Source organism: Mesocricetus auratus, unplaced genomic scaffold (assembly GCF_017639785.1).
Source record: "Mesocricetus auratus isolate SY011 unplaced genomic scaffold, BCM_Maur_2.0 Super-Scaffold_100037, whole genome shotgun sequence".
NCBI classification, from domain to species: domain Eukaryota; kingdom Metazoa; phylum Chordata; class Mammalia; order Rodentia; family Cricetidae; genus Mesocricetus; species Mesocricetus auratus.
In genome coordinates, this window is record NW_024429215.1 from 7,452,238 (window position 1) to 7,467,494 (window position 15,257).

Consider the following 15,257-nt stretch of genomic DNA (forward strand, 5'->3'; position numbering starts at 1 on the left):
TTGCTCTGGGACACCCATATGTGCTGTCTTTTTAGCCCTTTGTACCATCCATACCTCCTAATTCCCCCTGCACTGGCTGACAGCATACTCCAGGGGCTGGAGAGCAGGAGCTGAGCCCCTGCAACTTCAGGGGCAATGCTTGGCCGTCACAGGTCCAGTTACTCTTGAGACTCCTCTGTCCCCTCATCCCAGAGTGGCCTCTTGGGTTCCCACAGGAACAAGACCACTGTCTTCAGGAGTGAGGAGCCCAACCCCTTGCTGTACTCGGTGACTGCTGAGATAGTCACTTACCTCTTGCAGCCAGTCTGGAGATCGGATAGACAGGGGACTTCTAGGCATAGCCCCTGGACGCTGAAGTTCTCAACTGTCAGTCTCCAGCCTGGATTAGTGTGGTAGCAGCCAGAGGTTCAAAGAACAGATTGTCCTGGTGGTGCTCAGGGACCAAGATGGGCAGTGCTAATGGATGGCCTGGGGCAGAGGTGGCATGCGATGGGGCAGTGTTCTGGAAGGAGCACCCCCAGCTCCTGGGCCTCCCTGGGACCCCAGAACAGACCTAGAGCTGGCTGCTCCCCACCAGCCAGAATCTCTTGTACATCAGTACAGTTTGATATGAAGAAGGAGCAGCACCTCTTCTGGTACCTTGAAGAAGTCAATGCTTACATATTAGAGGCTACTTCCAACCATACCCACATGGAACAACTCCCTGATCTCCCAGCTCTGGTTTCTGTCTATTGTTCATCCAATTCCTCATATCCATGCGTCAACATCAGGTGCAAGAGTATCCAATGTGGGAAATCAGGACACATAACCAATGGGCTGCGTGACCCCTCAGTCAAGCTCTTCCTAGCTCTTACTAAGAATGAAGCCCCTGCCATGCTGTAATAGAGGCAATGGAATAAACCAGGAGCTCTCTGGTTGGCCCAGACACCTAAAAGACCTGGGGGAAAAGAGGTAGATAGAAACACAGCAATAACGTAAGCCATCACCCATCTGCTCATGTAAGGTACACCACTACCCAGAAGAACCCAAGGACTTGAATATATGAAACCAACTTTAGATCACAGCCTCCAGTTGTAAGACCATAAATGTTGCTTGTTTTAAAATACTGTGCTGGTTTTCACCAACATCAGTTCTGCACATTATCGTTCTGGGATTGTTTAACTATGTGAAATAAAATGCCTTGATAAATGAATGTTGGTTCTCTGGCTTGGCAAAGACATAGGGCATATGGTAAACTGTGATTTTCTACACATTTTGTCTAAAGACTGTTTATAGACTGGGTACTTAACCAATCCCTTACACTACAGAAAAAAGAGAAGTTCTACTTCTGGTGATGGTGCTAGTGTGGTAAACATATGACAGGGAGAGAATGCCCTCAGAATGACAATAGCCTGTCTAGCAGTACTACAGAACATTGTAAGACCATCCCAAGAGCACAAGTAAGAACATTATCAAGACTCACCATGATCCCCATGCTCAGAATGCTGCTGTACTTTGGTAAGATATGAAGATATTAAGAGGGGGAGTAAACACTCACACATGTAAAGGCCCCTACTCTGGAGCCAGGGCTGATTACATGTGGAGACCCCAAGGGATCCACCCTGGCTCTCAGATGAAGAAATCTCTCAGAGAAATGTGTCTTCCAGGTCTGACTATGGGACACAGGACTGCAGTATCGGCAGGTGAGTTTTAGTCTATTCCATGAATTGATTATTCACTCTGAATACCAGATTTTCCTTTTGCTTTCCAGTGGACTGATCCTTCACAAAGAGAATGGAGAAAAATATTTGTTGGCTAATGTTGTGATGCCTGTGAGTGCTCTATGCTAATAGGTAAGGTATGAAAGAGAATTTTCCTGGAATTCAGCCTTTGCATTTCTTGCAGGTACTCTCCCAAAGCCCATCATCTGGGCTGACCCAGGTTCTGTGATAGCCTTATATAAATCTGTGAGTATTTGGTGTCAGGGATCCTGGGAGGCCAAGGAGTACCTTCTGCATAAAGAAGGAAGCCTAAATCCTTGGGACAGAGAGCTCCCTCTGGAAACAAGGGAAAAGGCCAAGTTATACTGTCAACACATGACAATCCAACATGAAGAGATATATACATGTCACTATAAGAGCACTGCAGGTTTTTCAGAGCACGGTGACATGCTGGAGCTGGTGCTAACAGGTGAGAGGGCACTCAGGTATCTCAGAACAGCCTCTCTCTTCAGAAGGTACTTCTTTCAGAGTCCAACACTGAACGTCAATGTCAGTAGCTTAACTTCATTTCACACATTACCTCTTTATCCTAGGAGCCTTTGCTGGCCTCTCAGGCATCAGGCTGGGGTCCATGCATTCCCCCTTGTTTAGGTCAGCTGCCTCGGTGGGTTTTGCCAGCCTGGTCTAGATTCCTTTGCTCATCACCCCCCCCCCCTTGCAACAGGGTTCCAGGAGCGCAGTTCAGTTTTTAGCTGTGGGTGTCTGCCTCTGCTTCCGTCAGCCAATGGATGAGGGTTCTAGGATGGCACATAAGGTAGTCATCAATCTCATTATCATGGGAGGGCATTTAAGGTTGCTTTAATGTCAGTTGGTGTCATTCTTGTAGATGTGTGAAGATCTCACTAGTGCCAGATCTCTCCTCCAACTTATAATGGATCCCTCTATTATGGTATCTCTCATCCTTCTCTCCTCCACTCTTGCCCTGGCTCAACCTACCTGCTCCCCCATGTCCTCCTCTCCCCTCCTCTTTTCCCTCTCTCTTTCTCCTACTTCCTTCTCCCCACACCACTGCTCCCAATCCAATTAGGTGATCTCGTAGGCTGGCAATCCCCTGCTCTATGTCGAAAATCCATATATGAGTGAGTACGTACCATGCTTGTCTTTTTGTGACTGGGTTACCTAACTCAGGATGGTTTCTTCTAGTGCCATCTATTTGCCTGCAAATTTCAAGATTTCATATTTTCCATCTGAGCACTACTCCATTGTGTAAATGAACCACATTTTCTCTATCCACTCTTCAGTTGAGGGGCATCTAGGTTGCTTCCAGGCTCTGGCTATTACAAATAGTTCTGTTATGAACATAGTTGATCAGATGTCCTTCTTGTATGATTTTACATCTTTTAGGTATAATCCTAAGTGTGAAATTGCTGGATACTGTGGTTGACAGATTTCCATTTTCCTGAGGAATCTCTATACTGATGTCCAAAGTAGCTGCACAAGATGGCATTCCTCCCAGCAGTGGAGGACTGTTCCCCTTTCCCGACATCCTCTCCAGCATAAACGGTCATCAGTGTTTTGTTTTTTATTATAACCATTATGACTGGAATCAGATGGCATCTCAGAGTTGTTTTGGTTTGCATTTCTCTGATGGCTAAGGATGTTGAGCACTTTCTCAGGTGTTTATTGGCCATTTTAGACTCCTCTATTGAGAATTCTCTAGTTCTGTACTCCACTTTTTAATTGGATCCTTTGGTGTTCTGGAGAATTGCTTCTTGAGTTCTTTGTAAATTTTGGAGATCAGCCCTCGGTCAGACTTGGGTTTTGTGAATATCTTTTTCCATTCTGTGGGGTTTCATTTTGTCTTGTTGACTGTGACCTTTGCCTTGCAGAATCGTCTCAGTCTCAGGAGGTCCCATTTACTAATTATCGATCTCAGCATCTGTGCTACTGGTGTTATGTTCAGGAAGTGATCTCCTGTACCACTTTGTTCAAGAGTACTTCCCACTTTCTCTTCTAAAAGGTTCAGTGTGGCTGGATTGATTTTGAGATCTTATGTCCATTTGGACTTAAGATTTGTTCATGGTGATAGATATGAATCTATCTGCTGTCTTTTACAAGCCAGCATCCAGTTACACCAGCACCATTTGTTGAGGATGCTTTCTTTTATTTGCCAAAGATCAGGCATTCAAAGGTGTGTGGGTTGATAGCAGGGTCTTAGATTCAATTCCATTGGTCTACCAGTAAGTTTTTGTGCCAACACCAAGCTGTTTTCAGAAATATACATCTATAATAGATCTTTAACTCAGGAATTGTGATGCCTCCTCAATTTCCATTATTGTACAGGGTTGTTTTGGCTATCCTGGGACTTTTGTTTTTCCATATAAAGTTGAGGATGGTTTTTTCAAGGTATGTGAAAAATTGTGCTGGTATTCAATACATTGAATCAGAAGATTGCTTTGGGAAAGATTGCCGTTTTTAACTATGTTGATCCTTCTATCCAAGAGCATGGGAGATCTTTCCTGGTATCTTTTTTAATTTCTTATTTTAAAGACTCAAAGTTTTTGTTATACAGGTCTTTCAACTGTTTGGTTAGAGATACTGCAAGATATTGTGGCTATTGTAAAGAGTGATGTCTCTCTGATTTTTTTCTCATCCCCTTTACTGTCTATATATAGTGGAGCTACTGATATTTTGAGTTAATTTTGTATCCTGCCACCTTGCAGAAGGTGTTTATCAGCTCTAGGAGTTCCCTGGTAGAATTCTTTGGGTCGATTATGTAGACTATCATAAGCTTTCTTCATCTGAGAGCCAGGATGAATCCCTTGAGGTCTCCACATGTAATTAGCCCTGGTTTCCACTTTGCTGAAGGTGTTAATCAGCTGTAAGAGCTCCCTGGTAGAGTTCTTTGGGTCATTGATGTAAACTATCATATCATCTGTAAATAGTGAAAGTTTGACCTCTTCCTTTCCAATTTGTATCCCCTTGATCTCCTTTTCTTGTCATATGGCTCTGCCTAGAACTTTAAGTACAATATTGAGAAGATAAGGAGAGAGTGGACAGCCTTGTCTTGTTACTAATTTTATCAGAATTGAGTTGAGTTTCTTTCCATTTAGTTTGATGCTGGCTGTTGGTTTGCTGTATATAGCTTTTTTATTATAGGAATCTGGGGTGCATAGTCTCCTACCTGGTCCTCTGTTCCTGTTGGTGGAAGAGAAGACCTGGGATCTGGGGTATGTGGATCCTGCCAGGATTGGAGGCTCTGTGGCAGTCCCCAAGCACTTGTCCTGTTGGTCTGCTGGTCCCGTTGGAGGAAAACAAGACCTGGGATTTGAGTTGCTTGGCTCCCGCCAGGATGGGAAGCTCTGTGGCAGTCAGTAGACAGTCCCCAAGCACTGGAAGGCAAGCCCAGATGCTGGGCCTTGCTTACCTAGACTCGCTGGTCCCCTGGACTCCTTGGTGGAAGAGAAGACCTGGGATCCGGAGTGCATGGCTCCCACCTGGAAGGGAAGCTCTGTGGCAGTCCCCAGGCAATCCCTAGGCACTGGAATGCAGGCCCGGATGCAGGGCCTGGTTTACCTGGTCCCACTGGTCCCCTGAACCTGCTGGTCCCCTGGTCTTGTTGGTGGTGGGATCTGGGGTGCTTGGCTCCTGCTGGGATGGGAGGCACTGGAAGGCAGGCTCAGATGCAGGGCCTTAGTTACCTCCCATTAACTATTTCTTAAATAAAAAGACCTCAAAATAACTGATTCAAGTAATCCACCAAATTGGTGAGGTATTCAGATCTTGAGACACAAATAAAACTGGTTTAGCATTTCAATTAGTGTTTTTGTCTATTTGTCTCTAACTACAAATTCAGAAAACTTCAACATCTCCCTGCGTCAAAAACAAAAGTATTTGATGTCTGGATAGGAGATTTAATTAAACCTAAATAACAGACTACAGAACACCTGTGTTCTCTAAATTTCTTCATTTAAAGAATGTAAAATCACATGCTCCCTTCTCTCTTCATTGATCTTCATGACATTTCTTCATATCTTATATGTTGTATCTTGAAAAAAGACTGTAAATGGATTTTTATGTGGAGGTATTTTATAGAGCGATGGTCCCAGAACCCGGTGAATAAGTCCCAGAAAATGAAATCCAAATGCAATTCTATAAGATATGGAGGAGCTGAAACTTGGTTCTTTGGAAGTGGTCAGAAACAGAAGTACCCATTTACATAAGTGACCAAAAAAACTCTACCAGGGAACTCCTACAACTGATAAATACCTTCAGCATAGTGGCAGGATACAAGATCAACTCAAGAAAATCAGTAGCCCTACTAAATACAGACGATAAAAGGGCTGAGAAAGAAACCAGAGAAACATCATTCTTTGCAATTGCCATGAACAATATAAAGTATCTTGGGGTAACCCTAACCAAACAAGTGAAAAATCTGTATAGAAAGAACTTTGAGTCTTTAAAGAAAGAAATTAAAGAAGACACCAGAAAATGGACAGATCTCCCATGCTCTTGGATAGGTAGGATCAACATACTAAAAAATGGCAATCTTGCCAAAAGCAATCAACAGATTCAAAGCTATCCCCATTGAAATCTCAAAACAATTCTTCACAGACCTTGAAAGAACAATTCTCAATTCTATACGGAAAAATAAAAGAACCAGGATAGCTAAAACCACCCTATTTACCAAGGCAAAGTCCAGAGGCATCACCATCCCTTACTTCAAGCTATAATCCTGAAAACAGCTTGGTATTGGCACAAGTAGACCAATGGAATCAAATCTAAAACCCTTATATTAACCCACACACATATAAACACTTAGTTTTTGACAAAGAAGCTAAAATTATACGATGGAAAAAAATAAGGTATCTTCAATAAATGGTGCTGGCATTACTGGATATTGGCATGCAGAAGACTGCAGATGGATCAATGTCAATAGCCATGCATAAAATTTAAGTCCAAATGGATTAAAGATCTCAACATAGCCGGGCGGTGGTGGTGCACGCCTTTAATCCCAGCACTCAGGAGGCAGAGGCAGGCGGATCTCTGTGAGTTCGAGGCTGGGCTGGACCGATAGCCTCCGAAACAATACAGAGAAACCCTGTCTCGTAAAAACAAAAAAAATCTCAACATAGATCCAGTCACATTAAACCTGGTAGAAGAGAAAGTGGGAGGTACCCTTGAACGAATTAGTACAGGAGACCACATCCTGAGCATAGCACAGACACTGAGATTGACAATTAATAAATGGGACCTGCTGAAGCTGAGAAGCTTCTTCAAGGCAAAGCACACAGTAAACAAGACAAATAGGCAGCCCACTGAATGGGAAAAGATATTTACTAACCCCACATCTGTCAGAGGGATTATCTCCAAAATCTACAAAGAGCTCAAGAAGCAAGTCTCCAAAGCACCAAAGGATCCTATTAAAAAGAGGGCTACAGAACTAAATAGACAATTCTCAATAGAGGAGACTAAAATTGCTGAGAGACACTTAAGAAAGTGCTCAACATCCTTAGCCATCAGGAAAATGCAAATCAACTCTGAGATACCATCTTACTCCTGTCAGAATGGCAAAAATCAAAAACACCAATGACAGTTTATGTTGTAGAGTATGCAGAGAAAAGGGAACACTCCTCCACTGCTGGTGGGAGTGCCAACTCGTACAGCCACTATGGAAATCAGTATGGAGATTCCTCAGGAAAATGAGAATCAGTCTACCACAAGACCCAGCAATTCCAGTCTTAGGAACATACCCAATAGATGCACATTCATATAGCAAGGACATCTGCTCCACTATGTTTATAGCAGGACTATTTGTAATAGCCAGAACCTATTCAGATGCCCCACAACTGAAGAGTGGATAGAGAAAATGTGGTACATTACACAATGGAATACTATTCAACAGATAAAAACCAATGGAATCAAGAAATTTGCAGGCAAATGGATGGCAATAGTAGAAACCAACCTGAGTGAAGTAACCCACTCACAAAAAGACAAACATCGTATGTATTCACTCATAAGTGGATTTTAGACCTGAAGCAGAGAAGTACCAGTCTACAATCCCACTGCCAGAGAGGCAGGGAAGCAGGAAGGGCCCTAAGAGAGACATACATTGTACCCCAGAGAAGGTGGAATGAGGCAAGATCTCCTAAGCAGATTGGGAGCACAGGGTGGGGGAGGGGAAATGGAGCCATGAAAAAGAGAGGGAAAGAAGAAGAAGGGAGAGGAGCACATGGGGGAACAGGAAGGTTGAGTTGGGGGAAGAATAGAGGAGAGCAGGAAAGGAGATACCATAATAGAGGGAGTCATAATAGGTTAGACGGGAGAACTGGCACTAGTGAGATCTCCAGAGAACTACAAGGGTGACACCAACTGACAAACTATGCAGTAGGGGAGAAACTACATTAAATGTCCATCCCTAATAATGATTTTGACGACTGTCTTACTTACCATCCTAAAACCTCCATCCAGTGACAGAAGGAAGGAGAGGCAGACACCCACAGCTAAACACTGAACTGAATTCCTGGAACCCAGTAACAGAGAGGGAAGAGTGATGAGGAAAGGGGTAAAGACTGGGCTGTTGAAACCCAGAGATAACGCTGACCTGAACAAGGGGGAGATCTTTGACCCAGACTGATTGCTAAGAGGCCAGCATGGGACTTATTCAGACACCCTGAATGTGTGGGTGTCAGTGAGGAGACTCAGGCAATCTATGATGTTTTTGTGTAGTAGATCAGTATTTATCCTTGCACACAAATGGACTTTGGGGATCCATTCCACAATGAGGGATGCTTTCTCAATCTGGACACTTTGGGGAGGGTCTGGGCCCTCCCAGGAACGAAATGTCAGACTCTAGAAATCCCCCAAGGAGGGCCTTACCCTCTCTCGGGAATGGAGTGGGGACTGGGTGGGGTTTTGGGGGCTGTTGGGGGGAGTGGGCATGGAGAGGCAGGAGAGGGAACCAGGACTAATATGGGAAGGAAGCTTGTTCCTAATTTAAATATATAATAAAAGTATAATAAAAGAAAAGAATACAACTAACCAAAAATAATAAAATAAAATAAATCTTTAAAAAGATGTATAAACCCAGAAATGTATTCTTAAATATGTATCATGACCTAGGAGTGGAACATAGATAGCCAAAAGAAACTCTACAGTCATTTCCCAAACAAGAAGGGCCTTTTAAAATGTATCAGTGAAGATAAATGTAATAACTAATTAAACTAACTTTCCACTGTGGAAATCTTAAGCAGGAACAGGAAGAAGTGTAAGATTTTTAGTGCAGTGGCTATTGAAATGAGTGTATGAAAGCTGAATAACAAATACAATATTTACTCTTCCTAAATGTATCTGGTCACAAATAAATGGATGATTACCAAGGACCAATGCCAGTTTAACAGTTTAGAAGGCTGAAGAATTCCAAATTAAGAAAGCAGTCAAGCAATCAGTAATCACATAGAAGAACAACTCTGCTAAGTATGTGGTACATTTAGAGTAAGGTCTTGACTTACATTGTTTTGGAAGTTTTTTGGAACTCTCAAGTACAACTTAAGGGAGGTTTTCTATATGTCACTCTATTTTTCTTATATGATGCAAGGCTCTTAGGGGAAACTTATTCTTCCATGATGTATAACTCCATGTCAATAAGTGTGTTTTAAGTATTTTCAGTTAGATTATGAGATAATAGGCTTTCTCTTGCCTTTCCCAAGCACCTGTACTGTAGTCTCTGCTTTTCCCTCTCTATATATTACTTTCCTTCCCTTCATATTTCCCCCTGTGACACCTGTGTCTTACGATCTTTTTCTACAGCTCTATCCAACCCTCTTCCCCCCACAATTTCTTCTTTATTTGTGGGCCAATTCTGTTCTTTGAGGATACTCTCAAGTCTAAATCCTCAGAGTTAGTGTCCACAAGTAAACAAAAACATAGCAATTGTTCTTAGGAGACTGAATCACCTCATTGACTCTTGTTTCTCTATTTCCATCCAGTTACCTATAAATTTCTGCAACCCTCTATATTACAGTGTTCTATATGATTGCTCTCCTATGAAATGACAAGAATAACAATCTTAGCTGTTCAGATTTTCATAGATAGGTTCAAACATATTTTTAAATACTTTAAACATCTCTAGTGTTGCTATTCTCCAGTTTCTTAATGAACTTTCCTCTTAGAATTGCTTTCAGAGTGTCCCACAGGTTTGGGTATGTTGTGCCTCTATTTTTATTGAATTCAAGGAAGTCTTTAATTTCTTTCTTTATTTATTTCTTGACCCAAGAGTAATGTAATTGAACATGAGTTTGCAGGATTTCTGCAACTTGTGTTCTTGTTGAATTCTAATTTTAAACCATGGTGATCCCATAAATACAGGGGGTTATTCCAATATTTTGTACCTGTTGAAGTTTTCTACATTGCGGAATATGTGGCCGATTTTAGAGAAGGTTCCATGTGGTGCTGAGAAGAAGGTAGAGAAAAAAAGAAGCAATCTCACCCAGGAGGAGTAGATACCAAGAAATAATCAAACCTAGGGCTGAAATCAATCAAGCAGAAACAAAGAAAACAATACAAATAATCAATGAAACTAAGAGATGGTTCCTTGAGAAAATCAATAAGATAGACAAACCATTATCCAAAGTAACAAAAGGCAGAGAGAGAATATGCAAATTAACAAAATCAGAAATCAAAAGGGGGACATAGCAACAGACACTGAGGAAATCCAGACAATCAAGAGGTCATACTTTGAAAACCTGTACTCTACAAAATTAGAAAACTGAATGGAAATGTATAATTTTCTACATAAAAATCATTGACCAAAATTAAATCAAGAACAGATAGGTAATGCAGATAGACGTATAACCTCAAATGAAACAGAAGCAGTCATCAAAAGTCTTCCAAGCAAAAAATCCTAGGATCAGATAGTTTCAGTGCGTTATCCTACCAAAATCTCAAAGAAGAGTTAATACCAATACTCCTCAAAATGTTCCACACAATAGAAGCAGAAAAGTCATTGCCAAACTCTTTCTAAAAGGTTACAAGTACCTTGGTACTGAAACCACAAAATGACACAGCCAAGAAAGAGAAGTACAGACAAAAATTACTCATGGACATTGATGGAAAAAATACTCAATAAAATATGGAAAATAAAATCCAAGAACACATTAGAAAAAGCATGGACTATGATCCAGTATACTTCATCCCATAGTTTATTAAGTGTCTTTGAAGTGAATTTAAGCCATGGATCCTAAAACATTATTAATGTCATTATAATGCAAACAAGTAGTCAAGAAAGTCAACCTCATAGAAACAAATTAGAAAATGTAACAGAGTTGGAAAATGCTAGTCCTTGGCTACTATGTACCAGGTCATAGGGCAAAGGATGTGAAGATAATTGGCGCTTAGGGAAGAAAGACATCAGAGTCTGCTCTGAGATCTGACTGGGGGAATATTTGATTGTACCTAGGGAACCACCTTGAAATTATGGCCTCCAATTGTATGATCATTAATGTATATTGTCTTAGAACACTGTGCTAGCTTTGACCAGCATCATTTTTCATGTTTGGAATCTGCAATTTTGTATCCTTGTGTAATAAAATGCTGTGACATGTGAATGTTCATTTTCTGGCTTGGAAAACACACAGGACATACGGAAATATGTGAGGAATGCAGAAAAATATCTAAAACTTCACTCACATGGATATTTAATCAAGTACCTGTACCAGAGAAAAAAGGGAAGTGACAGTACTGATATAGCAAAGCCATGACTGGAAGGACCAGCCCACATAATGAGAACAGACTGTCAGGTGGTTTTACAGAACATAGTCAGACCAGCTAGGGAGCACAAGTAAGAACAATACCAGGACTCACCATGATCCCAATGTTCATTGTGCTGCTGTTCCTTGGTAGGATATGAAGAGTGAGCGTGGACACTCAAGTTTGTAAAGAATCCTATTCCACAGCCAGGTCTATTTCATATGGTGCATAAGTGTTCTTATATGAGCCCTGGTGGAAGATCAGAACACAGTGACATATTGCAGCTGGTGATGATAGGTGAGCAGACACTCCGGGGTCCTACAACAGTCTCTCCCTTCAGAAAGAGGTATATTCTCCAAGGGTACTCTTGAGCCCAACCTAGTAGACAATATATGTAGGTTAATTTCATTTCATTCACTGATACTTATATCCTAGGAGCTTATGAAAAACCAAGCCTGTCAATATTCCCTCGCCATGCTGTATCCACAGAAGAGTTCATAACCATGAACTGTAGCTCATCATATTCATTCTGATCCAGGAAGGAAACCACAACCTCTCCTGGATCCTGGACTCACAGCAACATGCCAATGTGTCAGCTTGTGTTTGGTTTGTTCTGGACTCTGTGACTACAAAACACAATGGAATATTCAGATTATATGGCTATTTTAGGAATAATCCCCACATCTGGTCAGAATCAAGTGACTCAATTGATGTCCTGGTCTCATGTAAGGACCCCTGACTTATCCTTTCTTAATGTATATGATCACTCATTTATCTTCTCTGAGAAGGGCCCTTGCCTAGAACAAGAATAAGGAAACCTTAATTAAGAAAACTCTTCATTCCAAAAGACTTTCACACCTCATAGAGGACAAACCATAAACATCTCCTGATGCAAGTGTTCCCCTTCCTGACTCACTGCAATTAAGCAAAGACAAGTGTGTTATGTTTAAAATATATGATGTAGTAATCAGACACTGTCACTGTACTAGTTAGGTGTCTATCCTGTGATGAAAACACAATATTCTAAAGGAACTTGTGTAGGAAAAGGATTTATTCCATCTAGCAGATTATAATTTACCTTGAAGACAATTACAAGTAGACACCCAAGGAGGAGCAGAAGCAGAGGCAATAAAGGAGCACTTCATACTGACTTACTCCCAAGTGGCTTGTTCAACACATTTTCTTATACTTTCAAGGTCAAACTAACAAGGCTTAGAACCACACACAGTGGCCTGGAAACTCCCACAACAATTATAAATAAATCAGGAAAATTCCTTAACAGAAATGCCCTGTGTCCAAAATGATAAAGGCATTCTCTTTTCATTTAAAGTTGCTTTTTCCCTGATGACTCTAGCTTGTATGAAGTTAGCAAAACCTAATCAGAACATTTTACATTGGCTGGATGTCTCAGCCAATCCTCAGTATATGCCAGAATCCCAAAGAAAAATCTCTAATGCCAGTGAAGGAATGAACTTGGTGAGGAGAGCAAGGCTATGTGGGAAAAGAGAGATCAAGCTTCCTTTTTCCATGTTCTTTACATAAACTTCCAGGAGAGGCTACATTCCAAATTATAAGTAGATATTCTTACCTCAAAAGATATTGATGTAGGTGTATCTTTCTATATCAGTATCCTGAGTAAAAGGTGGTCTTCCCTCTTCAAATTATGTAATTATGAAAAAGTCACTCAAAGTTGAGTGCAGTCATTGGGTTATTCTTAAATTCAGAAGTAGCTAAGTTGATAATCAAGAATAGCCAGTGAGGTTCTATTTTCTAATACCTGACCTGTAGGTATAGCTGTCTGGGTTGGCACCACAATAAAACATTCCCTCAACAATGTTGCAAGGTGATGGGATGTCTGTTTGATCTTTCCTATACTGTTAGTCTGTTTCATAATCTTTGTTTTCTTACATATATTATTCTTTGCTGAAGAACTGCTAAGCCAGACTTTTTTGGTGTTAAAGCAGTTTACAAACTGCTCAAGCTCATGCAAGCAGCCTCCCATTCACGCTTCAGTTTAGTAATCACAATTACATTCAATGGTTCACCACATAACCCTTGAGTGGCATTGCTGACTTGTTTCTGGTGGTGATATCTTATGGGCACTACTGGATAATTTACTCCTGTGATCCTGGGTAAAGTACCCGTAATACTGTAGTTTTAATTATTCTTGGACTACCTACAAGATTTTCTTAGGGATTGCTAGCTGGACTAAAACTAATAACTATTTTCAATTTACTTCTATCTTACTTGGAGTATACAAGGGACACAGTGGTCATGTAATTTATAAAGCAATTAACATCAAAAAGACAAAAAAACAACTAAGAAAGCAAACCAAATGCTTAACTATTTGTGAACTTAACCGTAACCCAAGAGACTGCATTCCACTGTGACTTTTTAGTAATCAGATAATTTGAAGAGGGAATACCACCTTCTATCAGGATCTTTGATATGGAAGGATAAACCTTTTTAAAGGTCTTTTGGGTGGGAATACCTACTTTTACTCTGGAATGCAACTTCTTCTGGAAGTTTATGTAAGGGACAAGGAAAGAGAATGCTTGAGCCCCATTTTCCCACATAGTAATGCTCTCCTTGTGAATTTCATTTCTTCACTGGCATTGGACCTTATTCTTTGTGATTCTGGCATATATGGAACCTGCTGAGACATCCAGTATTGTGAATGGAACAACTACTGGATTCTTGGAAGTTTCATTGATAAACAACCATCTTTGAATTAGCTGGACTATAAGCCATTTTATTAAACCAGCTCTCGCTCTCTATATATTTACATATAGATATAGATAATTTGTATCTCTCCCTATCTCGACCTGTCAATAATTTATGAATATAGCATATATCTTAATATATCTATCTTTCTATCTATATATCATTTATCTAATCTATATTCATCCATACATATATATGTATGTATATATATGTATATATATATATGTAGAGAGAGAGAGTCTCCAAGTTTTATTACTATAGAAAACCCAACATAACACAATGCAATAATTTTAGAATTCCTGTAAATAATTGCATTGTACATTCCAAGATGTTGTGAGAATTAACAACATGTACCAGAAGTACCTTGGGTTTCCTCATGTAAACATGAACCAACACTATATGAATTTTGGATATGGCAATTGGTAGAAGGATGTTTAGTGTTTGGGGTATTACACTCACAGTTAGAATGGACAGAGGTACTACTTTTGTAATATACTCTATTACTGTTTTACCAATAGATACTCATTCCAACTCGACTTTCCTAAGAGAGAGATTTAATCCTTTGGAGGAGGTCCTGACTTTATTAGGAATTCTTAGAATTAAAACAGAACTGATTCAACTCAGACCAGCACTTCATTCTTTTTTTATACATACAAATTTTATTTAAATTAGAAACAAATCTTATTTTACGTATCAACCGCAGTTCCCTCTACCATCCTCCCATACCCCCAAGGAACCCTCCCATCCCATCCCTCATTCACTCCCCAGGGAGGGTGAGGCCTTCCATGAGGGATCATTAAAATCTGCCAAGTCATTTTGGGCATGGCCAATACCCTCCCCAGTGTATGTAGGCTAATAGATTATCCCTTTGTGGGAAATGGGCTCCCAAAGTCCGTTCGTGTATTAAGGCTACATCGTAGTTCCAGAGGCCCCATAGACTGCCCAGTGATCCTAACTGACACCCATGTTCACAGACATGCATATTTAACCATATCCCTGCACCAGAGAAAAAGGGAAGTGATAGCAGCGATGTGGCAAACACATGACTGGCAGGACCAGCCCACAGAATGAGAACAGACTGTCAGG

The 15,257-nt window shown here is 40.7% G+C and overlaps 1 protein-coding gene across 1 annotated transcript; it reads left to right on the forward strand.

Annotated features, from left to right (window-relative positions):
* The first annotated feature begins 1,463 nt into the window (after nt 1–1,463).
* Nucleotides 1,464–12,186, forward strand: LOC121135315 (leukocyte immunoglobulin-like receptor subfamily B member 4). Its single transcript, XM_040733839.1, is given in 5 exon segments — nt 1,464–1,497; nt 1,647–1,682; nt 1,885–2,169; nt 11,883–11,966; nt 11,969–12,186. Coding segments are annotated over 5 exon segments (657 nt in total).
* Nucleotides 12,187–15,257: the final 3,071 nt, after the last annotated feature.